Source organism: Oncorhynchus gorbuscha, linkage group LG16 (genome assembly GCF_021184085.1).
Source record: "Oncorhynchus gorbuscha isolate QuinsamMale2020 ecotype Even-year linkage group LG16, OgorEven_v1.0, whole genome shotgun sequence".
In the NCBI taxonomy this organism is placed as follows: Eukaryota; Metazoa; Chordata; class Actinopteri; order Salmoniformes; family Salmonidae; genus Oncorhynchus; species Oncorhynchus gorbuscha.
In genome coordinates, this window is record NC_060188.1 from 81,444,554 (window position 1) to 81,462,061 (window position 17,508).

Sequence of the window (17,508 nt, forward strand, 5' to 3'; positions counted from 1 at the left end):
GATGGGCTATTTACAGATGGGCTATGTACAGGTGCAATGATCTGTGAGCTGCTCTGACAGCTGATGTTTAAAGTTAGTAAGGGTGATATGAGTCTCCAGCTTCAGTGATTTTTGCAATTCGTTCCAGTCATTGGCAGCAGTGAACTGGAAGGAAAGGCGGCCGAATGAGGAATAGACTTTGGGGAAGACCAGTGAAATATACCTGCTGGAGCGCGTACCGCGGGTGGTGTTGCTATGGTGACCAGTGAGCTGAGAAAAGGTGGTGCTTTACCTAGCAAAGACTTATCAATGACCTGGAGCCAGTGGGTTTGGCGACAAATTTGATGCGAGGGCCAGTCAGCGAGAGCATACAGGTCGCAAGTGGGTAGTATATGGGGCTTTGGTGACAAAACTGTGATAGACTGCATCCAATTTGCTGAGTAGAGTGTTGGAGGCTATTTTATAAATAACATCGCCAAAGTCAAGGGTCGGTAGGATAGTCAGTTTTACGAGGGTATGCTTGGCAACATGAGTGAAGGATGCCTTGTTGCGAAATAGGAAGCCGATTTTAGATTTCATTTTGGATTAGAGATGCTTAATGTGAGTCTGAAAGGAGAGTTTACAGTCTAACCAGACACCTAGATATTTGTAGTTGTCCACATATTCTAAGTCAGAACCGTCCAGAGTAGTGATGCTAGATGGGCGGGCAGGTGTGGGCAGCGATCGGTTGAAGAGCATGCATTTAGTTTTACTTGCATTTAAGAGCAGTTGGAGGCCACGGAAGGAGAGTTGTATGGCATTGAAGCTCGTCTGGATGTTAGTTAACACAGTGTCCAAAGAAGGGCCAGAAGTATACAGAATGGTGTTGTCTGAGTAGAGGTGGATCAGAGAATCACCAGCAGCAAGAGCGACATCATTGATGTATCCAGAGAGAGAGAGGAGAGAGAGAAAGCACGCAGGGCATTCTATGCTATTTAAAAACACATTCTCTCTCTAGATTTAGGGCCAGATAGCACTGCATTTTGCTTTCCCAATAGGTCATGTAGTTTTGTTTTGACTGTGTTGTAATTTGGTTTATTCTGATTGATTGGATTTTCTGATCCTGAGGCTTCAGTGTGTTAGTAGAACAGTTTTGTGAACTCAGCCGGATGAGGGGACTCATTTCTTTGCTCAGCTCTTGGCATTGCAGGGCTTGGTAATGATATGAGAGGGGGTCACTGACTTTTTCCAAAACTTTATTGTTATTTTTTTAGTTATTATTATTAGTGGATATTGGCCTAATTCTGCCCTGCATGCATTGTTTGTAGTTTTCCTCTGGACATGTAAGATAATCTTACAGAACTCTGCATGCAGGGTTTCAATGGGATGAAATCTTGTTTTGCAAGTCAACTCCACACCTCACTGGCATAAAGTGCAATTGGTTCATTGACGCATTTAAGTGTGTTTTTTGCTTTCTCTCTCAGTTCATTCACTGCCTCATGTAGGTGTCCAGTTGAGCTTCTTGTTAAACCTAAGCAGTTGTAGTGTTTGTAGTACTCTATATATTTTGCACCAATTGAGAACTTTGGTATAATTCCCTGAAACCTGGATCTTCTCTGGAAAATCATTATGCAATCATTATTAGATCATCTCTCTCTCTGTGTCTTTCTGTCTCACTCTGTCTCTGTCTCTCACTGTCTTTATTTCTTTCTTTCTTTCTCTCTCTCTCTCTCTCTCTCTCTCTCTCTCTCTCTCTCTTCTCTGTCTCTCTTTCTCTGTCTCTCTCTATGTATCTGTCTCCCTCCCTCCCTCCCTCCCTCCCTCCCTCCCTCCCTCCCTCCCTCCCTCCCTCCCTCCCTCCCTCCCTCCCTCCCTCCCTCCCTCCCTCCCTCCCTCCCTCCCTCCCTCCCTCCCTCCCTCCCTCCCTCCTTCCCTCCTTCCCTCCCTTCCTCCCTCCCATTTCTCTCTCACTCCTGTAAGGTTGTTGGGCAATCCCTCTGTTTTTAAGGTTGCTAAGAGGACGAACATACTAAGTTGTTCATTGTTCTCTGTTGGAAGTAAACATCAGCCAATATCCCTAAAGCCATTCACTAAAGCCTGACTATCTGACTGTGTCAAGATAATGAATGGAGTATCACTGACTGTTTGATTGATGGAACAGATTTAACGCAAGAGCGGTTTTGGGAAAACAGAGAGCACTGAGGATACTACTCCTTGGGCACCGACATAAATTCAGCGTCTTTTCCACGTTGATTCAACATAATTTCATTGAAATTATGTGGTAACAACATCGATTCAACTAGTCAATGGGGGAATGTTTTGGTCCTGGGGAATTTAGGTTGTTTGTAGCGTTTCTTAGTCACCTTGTTGAACGACATTGTTGAATGCACAATTACCATTTTTACTTTAAAGTCTATTAAAAGTTCATTTAAATGCAGCACTTCAGTCCCCAAAAATACATTGAAAAAATATTTTGTAAGGCTGCAAACTTGTAAGGCTGCAAGCCCCCCATTCCTCCTAACTATTTCTAGGTGGCCTTTATTTCTGAAGGTGAACATTTAGCCAGTTTGGAGACTTGTGGATACTTGACCACAAATCTTAAAAATAACAGCTGAGAGCAAGCATTGAATGTTTACTTTGGAAAACAAACACCATCCCCGACCTCTGCTTCCTTACCCCGACTGTAGCACGTCCAACACAAACGCGTTGTATTACGGTCCACAAAGATCCTACACGCACGCACGCGCACGCGCACACACACACACACACACACACACACACACACACACACACACACACACACACACACACACACACACACACACACACACACACACACACACACACACACACACACACACACACACACACACACACACACACACCACAGTTACCTCTAGACAGAGTGCGTTACCTCTAGACAGAGTGCGTTACCTCTAGACAGAGGGTGTTAACTCTAGACAGAGTGCGTTACCTCTAGACAGAGTGCGTTACCTCTAGACAGAGTGCTTTACCTCTAGACAGAGTGTTACCTCTAGACAGAGTGTTAACTCTAGACAGTGTGTGTTACCTCTAGACAGTGTGTGTTACCTCTAGACAGAGTGTGTTACCTCTAGACAGAGTGCGTTACCTCTAGACAGAGTGCTTTACCTCTAGACAGAGTGCTTTACCTCTAGAAAGAGTGCTTTACCTCTAGACAGAGTGCTTTAACTCTAGACAGTGTTTTACCTCTAGACAGAGTGCTTTACCTCTAGACAGATTGTGTTACATCTAGACAGAGTGCTTTAGCTCTAGACAGAGTGCGTTACCTCTAGACAGAGTGCGTTACCTCTAGACAGAGTGCGTTACCTCTAGACAGAGTGTTTTACCTCTAGACAGAGTGCTTTACCTCTAGACAGAGTGCGTTACCTCTAGACAGAGTGCGTTACCTCTAGACAGAGTGCTTTACGTCTAGACAGAGTGCTTTACGTCTAGACAGAGTGCTTTACGTCTAGACAGAGTGCTTTACGTCTAGACAGAGTGCTTTACGTCTAGACAGAGTGCTTTACCTCTAGACAGAGTGTGTTAACTCTAGACAGAGTGTGTTAACTCTAGACAGAGTGTGTTACCTCTAGACAGAGTGTGTTACCTCTATACAGAGTGTGTTACCTCTAGACAGAGTGTGTTACCTCTAGACAGAGTGTGTTACCTCTAGACAGAGTGTGTTACCTCTAGACAGAGTGTGTTACCTCTAGACAGAGTGCGTTACCTCTAGACAGAGTGCGTTACCTCTAGACAGATTGTGTTACCTCTAGACAAACACCTGCTCGGCGAATATCTCATTCCAAAATCATGGGCTTTAATATGGAGTTGGTCCCCCTTTTGCTGCTATAACAGCCTCCACTCTTCTGGGAAGGCTTTCCACTAGATGTTGGAACATTGCTGCGGGGACTTGCTTCCATTCAGCCACGAGCATTAATGAGGTCGGGCACTGATGTTGGGTGATTAGGCCTGGCTCGCAGTCGGCGTTACAATTCATCCCAAAGTTGTTCAATGGGGTTGAGGTCGGGGTTTTGTGCAGGCCAGTCAAGTTCTTCCACACCGATCTCGACAAACGATTTCTGTACGGACCTCACTTTGTGCACAGGTGCATTATCATGCTGAAACAGGAAAGGGCCTTCTCCCAACTGTTGCCCCAAATTTGGAAGCACAGAAGCGTTTCCACTGAGTCCAATGGCGGCGAGCTTTACACCGCTCCAGCCGACGCGTGGCATTGTACATGGTGATCTTAGGTTTGTTGTTGCTCCTAGACGTTTCCACTTCACAATAACAGCACCTACAGTTTATCCGGGGCAGCTCTAGCAGGGCGGAAATTTGACAAACTGACTTGTTAGAAAGGTGGCATCCTATTACAGCCCCACGTTGAAAGTCACTGAGGTCTTCAGTAAGGCCATTCTGCTGCCAATGTTTGTCTATTGAGATTGTATGGCTGTGTGCTCGGTTTGATATACCTGTCAGCAACGGATGTGGCTGAAATAGCCGAATCCACTCATTTGAAGGGGTGTCCACATACTTTTGTATATATAGTGTATGTGTTAGAGATACGAAACAGGAAAATACTCATCCTTGTTTAATTAAGAGTATTTTTTTTCTCCTCAAGGCTTTTTACATGACATGTTCTACTTAAAAAGGCCCGAGGGGGTGTGGTATATTGCCAATATACCACGGCTAAGGGCTTTTCTTACGCACAACGCAACATGTGGTGCTAGAACTGTCACGCCCTGGCCATAGAGAGGCGTTTATTCTCTATTTTGGTTAGGCCAGGGTGTGACTAGGGTGGCATTCTATGTTGTTTTTTCTATGTTTTTGTATTTCTTTGTTTTTGGCCGGGTATGGTTCTCAATCAGGGACAGCTGTCTATCGTTGTCTCTGAATAAGAACCATACTTAGGTAGCTCTTGCCTACATGGGTTTTGTGGGTAGTTGCTTTCTGTTTTTGTGTCTGCACCAGACAGAACTTTTTTCATTGTTCTCTTTGTTAATCAGTGTTCAGTTCCATTAATAACAGGATGAACACGTACCACGCTGCACCTTGGTCCTCACCTCAACAGCCATGACAAGGACACAGCCCTTAGCCGTGGTATATTGACCATATTTCACAAACCCAAACATATTTCTCAAACCCAAAGGTGCCTTATTGCTATTTTAAACTGGTTCCCAATATAATTAGAGCAGTACAAATAAATGTTTTGTCTTACCCATGGTATGCGGTCTGATAAACCACAGCTTTCAGCCAGTCAGCATTCAGGGCTCGAACCACCCAGTTTATCTGATTTAGCCACTATACCCTGTATTCCTGACCCTTTCTCCTTCAAATATATTCCTCTGGCAAATTAACACAATGAGCTATCTGAGCTCTTTCAGATGAGAAATCAGGCCTGGGCCAAAGCAAGGAAAATTGACTAATGGACTGGCAATCTTTCAGACAATTGAGAAACAGATGTACTATCTCCATTAAGACTGCTAAATCAGGCTTCTTTTTAAGCTCTCTCTGATCCTTCAACATTTTGGAAAACAGTAATGCACCGAAGCGTACAAATCCCTTTTCTTCCCTGCCTGAGCAGGTTCTGTCTGACTCTGGCATCAGAACTGAGAAGAATGAGATAAGTGATGCTTTTTATCATTTTATCTCTGCAGGCTTTTTATTTGAGAGAAACAGTGTTTTAATTGACATTGGTCAGTCAATCGACTCCTCTTCCCTCTGACGGGTAACCTTTCAACTTCTAGTGCATCTTTGTTTTCATTTCAACAATTTTCTACCTGTGATGTGCTACAGTAGATGCCTTAAGATTGGTGTAAAAAAATAAAATCAGTTGGGGCTGATGAGCTTCATCCGTTTTTACTGCAGCTCTCTGCCCCCCTGATTTCTGGATCATTAACCGATATTTTTAACCTGACGATCATATCTGGTACTATTCCCAAGGTGTAACGATCCTCTTCCTGTGAATGACTGGATCAAAGCGCAGCATGAGACGTGTTCATGATATTTTATTAAAATCAGAACACTACAACAAAAAATAACAAAGAGGGAACCGAACAGTTCTGTAAGGAAACCAACAATACAGAAAACAACTATCCACAAAACCAATGTGGGCAAGAGCTACCTAAGTATGGTTCCCAATCAGAGACAACGATAGACAGCTGTCCCGATTGAGAACCATACCCGGCCAAAAACAAAGAAATACAAAAACATAGAAAAAACAACATAGATTGCCCACCCTAGTCACACCCTGGCCTAACCAAAATAGAGAATAAAACATCTCTATGGCCAGGGCGTGACACAAGGTTTGGAAGGCAGCCCAAGTACTGTACTTTTTATTGTTTACATTAACAATATCTTGTATGTAAAAAATTGTAACCTGCACTTGTATGCCGATGATACTGTTGTGTATGCTATTGCCCCCAAGGTTGACCAGTCTCTATCTGAGCTGCAGACTGCCTTCATTGTATTACAGAAAACTTTATTGACCTGAAATTAGTATTGAATGCAGGTACAATTGAGTATATGTTGTTCTCTAGAGCAGTGGTCCGCACTGCGCACTCACCAATGTTCCTTCTGATATTTTGAGGCACTGAGCAAATGTTTAGGTCTTGTGAGTGGAATCTTGTGCAATTTCAGTTTTAGACTGTAGCCAATAGGCTATTGTGGATATTGGAGCACAATGTAGGCCTACCAACAAAACCAAATGGAACAAATCCTAGAACATTTTCAAATGGAAATAGCTTTTGATTTCTATGATGTAGCCTACAGTAGCCTACATGTGGTGTTCAATGAGGCCTACATTGTGTAAGACTTTTAAAAAGGTTTTTACATTATGAAGGGCTTGACATTAATTCATGATTTTGTACATTGTCTGTAACACCATGGGCCAAATAGGTGGCTGTAAAATGCATTGTATTGTGTTGTAAATTCATTATTATTGCCATACAGAGAATTAGATGATTTGTCAGCAGCATACCACCCTGCATACCACTGCTGGCTTGCTTCTGAAGCTAAGCAGGGCTGGTCCTGGTCAGTCCCTGGCTGGGAGACCAGATGCTGCTGGAAGTGGTGTTGAAGGTCCAGTAGGAGGCACACTTTCCTCTGGTCGAAGAAAAAATATCCCAATTCCCCAGGGCAGTGATTGGGGACACTGCCCTGTGTATGGTGCCGTCTTTCGGATGGGACGTGAAACGGGTGTCCTGACTTTCTGAGGTTATTAAAGATCCCATGGCACTTATCGTAAGAGTAGGGGTGTTAACCCCGGTGTCCTGGCTAAATTCCCAATCTGGCCCTCAAACCATCACGGTCACCTAATAATCCCCACTTTACAATTGGCTCATTCATCTCCTCTCCCCTGTAACTATTCCCCAGGTCGTTGCTGCAAATGAGAACGTGTTCTCAGTCAACTTACCTGGTAAAATAACGGATAAATAAAATCAAATCTAGTTAACCCCGCTGCCTATTGGCTTATTTCCATTATCAAGCCTGTCTAAAAATACAACACTGCCCCTTTAATTAAGACATAAGATTCATACTCACCTACTCATTCAAGGGTTTTTCTTTATTTTTACTATTTTCTACATTGTAGAATAATAGTGAAGACATCAAAACTATGAAATAACACATATGGAATCATGCAGTAACCCAAAAATATATTTGAGATTTGAGATTCTCAAAGTAGCCACCCTTTGCCTTGATGACAGCTTTGCACACTCTTGACATTCCCTCAACCAGCATCACCTGGAATCCTTTTCCAACAGTCTTGAAGGAGTTCCCACATATGCTGAGCACTTGTTGGCAGCTTTTCCTTCACTCTGCAGTCCAACTCATCCCAAACCATTTTAATTGGGTCTAGGTCGAGTGACTGTGTAGGCCAGGTCATCTGATGCAGCACTCCATCTGATGCAGCATAGCAATGAACGTCGGTCACCCTTTCCTTCAGCTGGGTTCAGGCCTGTAGTGTGTGTGTGTGGGGGGGTGTTCAGTCCTGTTTAGCCTGCTCTACTTTCAGCCTGTGAGATATAGCTTTGACCTGAGCAAACTCAAGAGTTTTTATTTGTCTTGAGGGAAAGTGCTGCTGGTTTTCACACACACATACGCACACACACATATCAAATCAAATCAAATTTATTTATATAGCCCTTCGTACATCAGCTGATATCTCAAAGTGCTGTACAGAAACCCAGCCTAAAACCCCAAACAGCAAGCAATGCAGGTGTAGAAGCACGGTGGCTAGGAAAAACTCCCTAGAAAGGCCAAAACCTAGGAAGAAACCTAGAGAGGAACCAGGCTATGTGGGGTGGCCAGTCCTCTTCTGGCTGTGCCGGGTGGAGATTATAACAGAACATGGCCAAGATGTTCAAATGTTCATAAATGACCAGCATGGTCGAATAATAATAAGGCAGAACAGTTGAAACTGGAGCAGCAGCACGGCCAGGTGGACTGGGGACAGCAAGGAGTCATCATGTCAGGTAGTCCTGGGGCATGGTCCTTGGGCTCAGGTCCTCCGAGAGAGAGAAAGAAAGAGAGAAGGAGAGAATTGGAGAACGCACACTTAGATTCACACAGGACACCGAATAGGACAGGAGAAGTACTCCAGATATAACAAACTGACCCTTGCCCTCCGACACATAAACTACTGCAGCATAAATACTGGAGGCTGAGACAAGAGGGGTCAGGAGACACTGTGGCCCCATCCGAGGACACCCCCGAACAGGGCCAAACAGGAAGGATATAACCCCACCCACTTTGCCAAAGCACAGCCCCCACACCACTAGAGGGATATCTTCAACAACCAACTTACCATCCTGAGACAAGGCTGAGTATAGCCCACAAAGATCTCCGCCATGGCACAACCAAAGTGGGGGCGCCAACCCAGACAGGATGACCACATCAGTGAATCAACCCACTCAGGTGACACACCCCTTCCAGGGACGGCATGAGAGAGCCCCAGTAAGCCAGTGACTCAGCCCCTGTAATAGAGTTAGAGGCAGAGAATCCCAGTGGAAAGAGGGGAACCGGCCAAGCAGAGACAGCAACGGCGGTTCGTTGCTCCAGAGCCTTTCCGTTCACCTTCCCACTCCTGGGCCAGACTACACTCAATCATATGACCCACTGAAGAGATGAGTCTTCAGTAAATACTTAAAGGTTGAGACCGAGTTTGCGTCTCTGACATGGGTAGGCAGACCGTTCCATAAAAATGGAGCTCTATAGGAAAAAGCCCTGCCTCCAGCTGTTTGCTTAGAAATTCTAGGGACAATTAGGAGGCCTGCGTCTTGTGACCGTAGCGTACGTGTAGGTATGTACGGCAGGACCAAATCAGACATACGCACGCACGCACGCACGCACGCACGCACGCACGCACGCACGCACGCACGCACGCACGCACGCACACACACACACACACACACACACACACACACACACACACACACACACACACACACACACACACACACACAGAGAGGAAACACCGTACACCTAGCGACCTGGTCAGCGTGCACTGCACCCGGCCCGACACAGGAGTCTCTGGGGTGGCAGGGTAGCCTTGTGGTTAGAGCATTGGACTAGTAACTGAAAGGTTGCAAGTTTGAATCCCTGAGCTGACAAGGTACATATCTGTTGTTCTGCCCCTGAACAGGCAGCCTACCCACTGTTCCTAGACCAGTTAACCCACTGTTCCTAGACCAGTTAACCCACTGTTCCCAGGCCGTCATTGAAAATAAGAATTTGTTCTTAACTGACTTGCCTAGTTAAATAAAGGTAAAATAATAAATAAAAATAGTGCGCGATGAGACAAGGATATCCCTGCCGGCCAAACCCTCCCTAACCTGGATGACGCTAGGCCAATTGTGCGTCACCCCATGAGCCTCGAACCCAGAATCTCTGGTGGCACAGCTAGCACTGCGATGCATACCCTGACATATTCTAACGTTTTTGTTTTTCTGTTTTCCAGGCGTGTCCATTGGGATCGCGGGATTTCCGTGAGAAGCAGTGTGCCGACTTCGACAGTTTGCAGTTCCGTGGGAAATACTACAACTGGAAGCCCTACACCGGAGGTGAGATCGGAATAATGCGTCAATCCATCCATCGCTCTGTTTTTCTCCACCCGTTTGTAGTTGTGTGTGTGTGTAACGGTGGTTTATGTTGGCAGCCCCAGCTATCTCTCCCGGTGACAGTGCTGTAGTGACGTCATTCCCCAGGTCCAGGATCTGGGGGCTGACGAATAGAACTCTTTATTACTATCAACAAACTCTAGAGGAGCACAGCTCAGCCCTGGCCTTGCTTGGTCTCCTGGGACTCCTAGCTCACAACTAACACCACAAAAGGAAATCTGTGCTTTTTTAAATCAATATAGTAAACAGAATTATTTTATTTTACTGTAGATAGATGAATTCCTACTGATGTCACTCATCATGGATGATGTTATAGAACCTGTTATAATTTGTGTGGGAACCTGTAATCCTTCTGGCTGAACCTTAGTTTTCTGTCTGGGCCGCCCTCTACTTCCTGTTTGTGGGTGTTGGTCCAGGTTACTGTCTCTGTGACAAATGTCTCTAATGACACTAAATTTGTGGTCGGTGTGGCTCAGTCAGTAAAACATGGTGCATACAAAACCAAGGGCTGTGGTTTGATTCTCCCTGGTGCCACCCATATGTAAAATGTATGCATGACTATAAGTTATTTTGGTTAAAAGCGTCTGCTAAACGGCATATATTATATATTCCGTTTTTGCTGAACTCTCTCTACTGTATTTATAACTAAGTGTACATGACTTGTCACCTGCCCTGTGGAAGTGTGTCCACTACGTTTGACCTTGTGACCTCTGCCCTGTGTGCTCCAGGTGGTGTGAAGCCGTGTGCTCTGAACTGTCTGGCGGAGGGATATAACTTCTACACTGAGCGCTCCCCGGCCGTCATCGATGGAACACGCTGCCAGGCCGACTCAATGGACATCTGCATCAATGGAGAGTGCAAGGTGAGAGAGAGAGAGAGAGAGAGAGAGAGAGAGAGAGAGAGAGAGAGAGAGAGAGAGAGAGAGAGAGAGAGAGAGAGAGAGAGAGAGTTTTTTTTGAGTTTTAAATACTCTTTATTGGGTCTGGGGGCCCACCACACAATAAATACTCATACAAAACCACAGTTACACATCAATTAAAAACACAACTCCAATTCCTCCTCCACAGTAACTAAACACAACAGCCTCTGAATACCCCATATACTCAAAAACAGATCGATATTGTTGACAAGTTTATAATATGCAAACTCAACCCTTAGTCTCGCTGCCAACATGCCCTCCAGCATTCCCACCACATCCACAGACCCCTGTCCCCGAATGCTGTTCTTTCTGGTCTTCCATATCACTAATTTTGCTGCCCCTAACACAAAATTAAGCAACACAACTACACCCTTTTGACTGAACCTGTACTTTGGCCCAAATATATACAGTTGGGAAGAGAAAACCTCTCCCAACGTTGAGAACCAATCAGTGATCAGTTGAATCATCCCAACCAACCTGGGACACAGTAAAAACAGATGTGCCAGAGATTCAGACTCAGCACAGAATGGACACCCCTCCCCAACAGTAGGGTCCAGGTGTACCAGATGCATGTTAGTGGCTATAGCTCCATGTATTATCCTCCATTGGAGGTCAGCTGTCCTCAATAGGTAGTTTATATAATGATCGCCAACAGCCTTTTGGAGAGGCACCTGGACCAAGCACATCCGCCCACCTCGTTGATTTGACCCCTTCCAGGGAAGAGGCATGGGACACCTTGACACATGTTCTGTACATGGCCTTCTTTCCCACCTCCTTGAACTCCCCAGCTCCGGGGTATCGAAGGAAAGCAGCATCCCCACATCCTCTTCAAATGCCCCTATCGCAGCACTAACAATCAGTGCAGGGAAAACATAATCCAGACCCTCCTTCCACCGATCAGAATTGGAAGTGTCAGTCACATACTTCAGATGAAGCACTGGCAACGAGTCGCAGACCTCATCGACGACCTTCTTCAGTAGGCGAGATGATCGGATCCCCGCTCTTTCTCCCAGCTCCTCCAACGATCTGCTCCTGCTCCGCATCAGATGACCCAGCTTGGTGCACCCCACGCCTAACAGGCATGAACGCAGGCTGGCTGAACCCAGAACACGGGACTGGATGGCAGTGTTATGAAAAAGAGGCTCTTCAAAAAGCCACATCCCTGGTGGCGTGCCGGCCTTACGGGACTTAACAAAGACTCTCCAAGCCTGCATAACAGACTCATAAAATGGAGTCAGGCCAGTCAAATCACCCCCCTCCAGCTTTAAGAGGAAAAGATGCTTGTCTAAGCCCAAACAGCCCGCTCTCCTCATCAATGTGTAGGCTGTTTCAGCCCAGCTCGAACAGTCTCTGTACAACAATCTCTGGGCTGCTTGGAGCCGGAAAGCCGTGATCCTAGAGGAAATGTCCACCAGGCCTTGCCCACCCTCGTGCAGTGGCAGGTACAGGGCTGCAGCTTTGATCCAGTGTTGTCCAGACCAGAAGAAATTGACAAGGGTCCTCTGAAGCTCTTGTATCAGACCCTTTGGTGGCTGTAAAATCATTAGTCTGTGCCACAGGGTAGAGGCAGCAAGATTATTAGCTACCAGGACCCTTCCCCTATAAGACAGCTGGGGTAGCAACCATTTCCATCTTGACAGTCTGGCACACACTTTCTCCAATACACCCTCCCAGTTCTTTTTCTGAAAGACATCAGAGCCTAGAAAAACCCCCAAAATCTTCATCCCATCTCTGCCCCACTGAAGCCCCCCTGGTAACCTTGGAGTGGACCCCGTTTGAAGCCGACCTGCCCACAGCGCTTCACTCTTTCCCCAATTGACTCTAGCTGAGGAGGCCCCCTCATACACCTTTAAAGTGTTTGAGAGAACCTTAACATCCTCAGCCCCTGTAATAAAAACTATCACGTCATCTGCATACGCAGACAGTGCTATCGTGGGACCCTTCATTACACCTGGCACAGAGAAACCAGTAAGCTTCGCTCTTAAAAAACAAAGCATTGGTTCAATCGCCAGACTATATAACTGCCCTGAAATTGGGCATCCCTGCCTGATGCCCCTTTGGACAGGGATGGGGCAACTTAAACCACCACCCACCTTCACCATACACGAGGCTCCAGCATACAGTAAATTCACCCAAGACAGAAAAACATCCCCAAACCCAAAGGCTTTCATTGTTTTAAACAGGTACTGATGGTCCACACGATCAAAAGCCTTCTCCTGATCTAACGAAAGTAAACCCACATTTACATCAGACAGTTTACAAATATCTAAAACATCTCTTATTATAAACAAATTGTCAACAATAGAGCGATCAGGTACACAGTAGGACTGGTCCTTGTGGATCAACAGTCCCAGATACTCTTTCAACCTGTTTGAGAGACATTTAGAAACAATTTTGTATTCTGCACACAGCAAAGCAACAGATCTCCAATTTTTTATGAGAGCCAAATCCCCCTTTTTTGGCAACAATGAAAGCACCGCACGTTGACAGGATACAGGAAGAGAACCCTCATGAAAAGATTCACACAGCACTCCATAAAAATCCTCCCCAATAGACCCCCAAAAGTGCTTATAGAACTCAGATGGTAAACCATCGATACCAGGGGCTCGGCCTGATGAGAGCTGCATAACTGCTGTGGACAGCTCCTGCAGTGTAATATCAGCATCCAATGCGACTCTCTGCTCAGGTCCCAATTGAGGAAGACCATTTAACAACTGTTCAGTACACAGAGAGTCACAATCCTCCGCCTTATAGAGGGCCGAGTAAAAATCCACGGCATGTTGACGCATTTCAATATCATCCGTAGTCACTTTCCCATCAGGGAGACGAAGGCAGACCATCTGTTTACGTTGAAACGTCGACTGTCCTAGGTTTAAAAAAAAGCACTAGGAGCATCCATATCCTTGAGGGAAGCGAAACGAGACCTAATCAAGGCACCCTTCACTCTTTCATGCAGAAACGACCTTAGTTCATGTCTCTTGTCCTGTAAGTTCATGACTAGTCCAGGGTCGTTCTGAGTGAGCAGCTTCAATTCAATAGAGTTGATGTCCTGTTCAAGGGCCTTGATAGTCTCTTTAACTACAATTTGAGACAGAGCCGTATACTGTTGACAAAATACTCGTATTTGGGCCTTCCCAACCTCCCACCATTGTCTCAAGGACTCAAAATTCCCCTTTATAACCCTCCATTTTTCCCAAAACAACACAAACCTGTCGCAAAACATGACATCATGTAACAATTTAACATTAAAATACCAGTAAGGTGATGACCTTCGTGGACAGGACAAATGAATATCAACAGAAACAATATGATGATCAGAGAAACCCACAGGAGTAATGACACACTTTCCCACCCTACTACAGTATTGCTCAGATACATACAACCTGTCTAACCTTGCTGCACTGACACAACCTTCATTAATTTTTAGCCATGTGTACTGCCTAACTTTGGCATTCCTTACTCTCCACACATCAGAAAGTTCAAACTCATTTAATAGGCCAGACAGACAAGTGGCTGACCGCAGGTGAGGTTCTTCAGCGGTGCGATCAACAGTAAAATCCACTGTACAATTCCAGTCACCCCTAAAACCATACACCCCTCTTGATCACACTGTCTTAAGGTTTCCTTTATTTGATCAAAAACAGCAATACGTTCTGTACCCTCATTAGGAGCATAAACATTCAACAAAACAAACAAAAAGCCCATAACATCCACCTTGACCAATAAAACCCGACCCTTGACAATCTCTGTTGTAGATACCACAGTCACCCCTAAGCCTGAGGAAAACAAGATGGCCACCCCAGTACTGAAATTAGTACCATGACTGAGTACATGCTGCCCCTCCCACCACATACCCCAGTCAACCTCATTTTCCTCATCACTATGTGTCTCCTGTAGAAAAACTACATTAAGCCTTTTCTGTTTTATTACTTCTAATACCCAAGCCCTCTTATTCATATTAAGAGAACCTACCCTTAGTACTTCCATATAGAAAAAAGAAGAGAAAAGCAGAAGAGCCCACAGAGAAACCAAAGAGAAAAAAGACACCCTATGAAGCATGATCATCATCATTATTCTTTTTTCTTCTCTTAACCTGAGCACGTTTCCCACCACCTTTTGCTGCTGCAACAGCAGTAATAAATTTCCTCAAGCGAAACCGCTTCTTCTCACTCAGCTGGTCTAACCCCACCGTCTTTTGCAACATCACAGCAGACCTCACAAACTTATCAACATCAAAATAATCTGCCAATTTGACAGATTTCCCAAAAGTCTGATCCAGAAACTCATTTACCTCCTCTAGATCATAAACTGAGTCCTCACCATCAGCTGTCATTTCCAAAGCGACATCCATATCCTTCTCTTGATCCTCCTCAGCTGAGACCACAGACAACTGACTCCCCTCTACCACATCCCTTTCAACACTCCCCACTTGCACCTCATCACTCGTACCAAGCATCTCCTCCACTACCTGGGAGACTAGCCCCACCTGAACATCACTACTCATAGTGGGCATCTCCTCCATTAACTGGGAGCCTAGCCCCACCTGAACATCACTACTCATAGTGGGCATCTCCTCCATTAACTGGGAGCCTAGCTCCACATGAACCCCAGCACTCATAGTGGGAATCTCCTCCACTACCTGGGAACTTAGCTCCACATGAAAACCCTCTTGTACCTCATTACTCATAATGGACAACTCCTCCACTACCTGGGAGCCTAGCTCAACATGAACCCCAGCACTCGTAGTGGGCATCTCCTCCACTCCCTGGGAGCCTAGCTCCACATGAACCCCCTCCTTTACCCCAGCACTCATACTGGGCACCTGCTCACCAGTCTGAGGAACTGGCTCTTCAGATACATCCTTACCTTCTACAACAATATTTTTCTGCAGCATAACATTACCTTCTAATACAGGTTGCAACCCCGTGCCCTCAACAAGGATAACTTGTTCCTCAGCAACAGGTGCTTGTGGCTGCTCTACCGCTGTCAGCTCACCTCTCCCTACATCAGCGGGCCCAGGCATTACGATAACCACCTGTGCCTCTCCCTCTGCCTTCTCCCTTTTCGGGCAAGCATGTCGCTTATGACCAAACTCTCCACACTCAAAACACCGTTGATTACCCGTACTAGCATAAACCATATACAATCTATTGTCATACTTGATTTTAAACGATAACTCTAAAGTCTGCTCCGGTGAGTCCAAAAACATAAACACCTGTCGCCGAAATGACATTACCTGTTTCAACGCTGGGTGTTTGCAACCCAACGGGACAACCTTCATTGAACTGGCGAACTTCCCAAAGCGCAATAACTCGCGCTCCAATAGCTCATTTGGAATAAACGGTGGTACATTTGAAATCGTTACCCTTGTTGACGGGGAAAAAAGCGGCGTAACTTGAATAAACATTCCTTTAAGAAGTACACCATACTCAACCATACGATCTACCAGACACTCTTCTTTAAGAAATACCACCACAGCTTTATTCATCCGAGATGCATAAGCAATATTCTCATATCCTACCTTCTCTCCTACGGCGACCAGAAACTCCTCCACCGTGACAGCAGCTTCAGTAACACACCTAAAGCCGTGCCGAAGTGACAGGGACGGCATCCCCATTCGGGCTGCCATCCCCGCCAAAATCAGGGTAGTTTTGATACGCAAAACAAAATACTTAATTCTACCACACAAAAATAATAATAACGTTAATCATGCACCAAAACAAAATGCCACCAAGAAATAGCAAACCGAAAGAAAGTTGTGAATACCTAACTCTCCACAACACACGCACTCCTTCACTCAAACAATTCCCAGCATGCACCAATCACTCCCAGCATGCAGAGAGAGAGAGAGAGAGAGAGAGAGAGAGAGAGAGAGAGAGAGAGAGAGAGAGAGAGAGAGAGAGAGAGAGACAGAAAGGAAGAGAAAGAGACAGAAAGGAAGAGAAAGAGACAGAAAGGAAGAGAAAGAGACAGAAAGGAAGAGAAAGAGACAGAAAGGAAGAGAAAGAGACAGAAAGGAAGAGAAAGAGACAGAAAGGAAGAGAAAGAGACAGAAAGGAAGAGAAAGAGACAGAGACAGAAAGGAAGAGAAAGAGACAGAAAGGAAGAGACAGAGACAGAAAGGAAGAGAAAGAGACAGAGACAGAAAGGAAGAGAAAGAGACAGAGACAGAAAGGAAGAGAAAGAGACAGAGACAGAAAGGAAGAGACAGAGACAGAGACAGAAAGGAAGAGAAAGAGACAGAGACAGAAAGGAAGAGACAGAGACAGAAAGGAAGAGACAGAGACAGAAAGGAAGAGAAAGAGACAGAAAGGAAGAGAAAGAGACAGAAAGGAAGAGAAAGAGACAGAAAGGAAGAGAAAGAGACAGAAAGGAAGAGAAAGAGACAGAAAGGAAGAGAAAGAGACAGAGACAGAGACAGAAAGGAAGAGACAGAGACAGAGACAGAAAGGAAGAGACAGAGACAGAGACAGAGACAGAAAGGAAGAGACAGAG

At 45.4% G+C, this 17,508-nt stretch overlaps 1 protein-coding gene across 1 annotated transcript in view; it reads left to right on the forward strand.

The window, feature by feature from the left end:
- LOC124000157 (A disintegrin and metalloproteinase with thrombospondin motifs 6-like) overlaps window positions 1-17,508 on the forward strand; it is a 247,176-nt gene that overhangs the window by 121,444 nt on the left and 108,224 nt on the right. Inside the window, exons 15-16 of the mRNA XM_046306337.1 lie at window positions 9,935-10,037; window positions 10,823-10,956. Of these exons, the coding sequence (XP_046162293.1) occupies window positions 9,935-10,037; window positions 10,823-10,956 (237 nt within the window). The remainder of the gene's footprint in view (window positions 1-9,934; window positions 10,038-10,822; window positions 10,957-17,508) is intronic.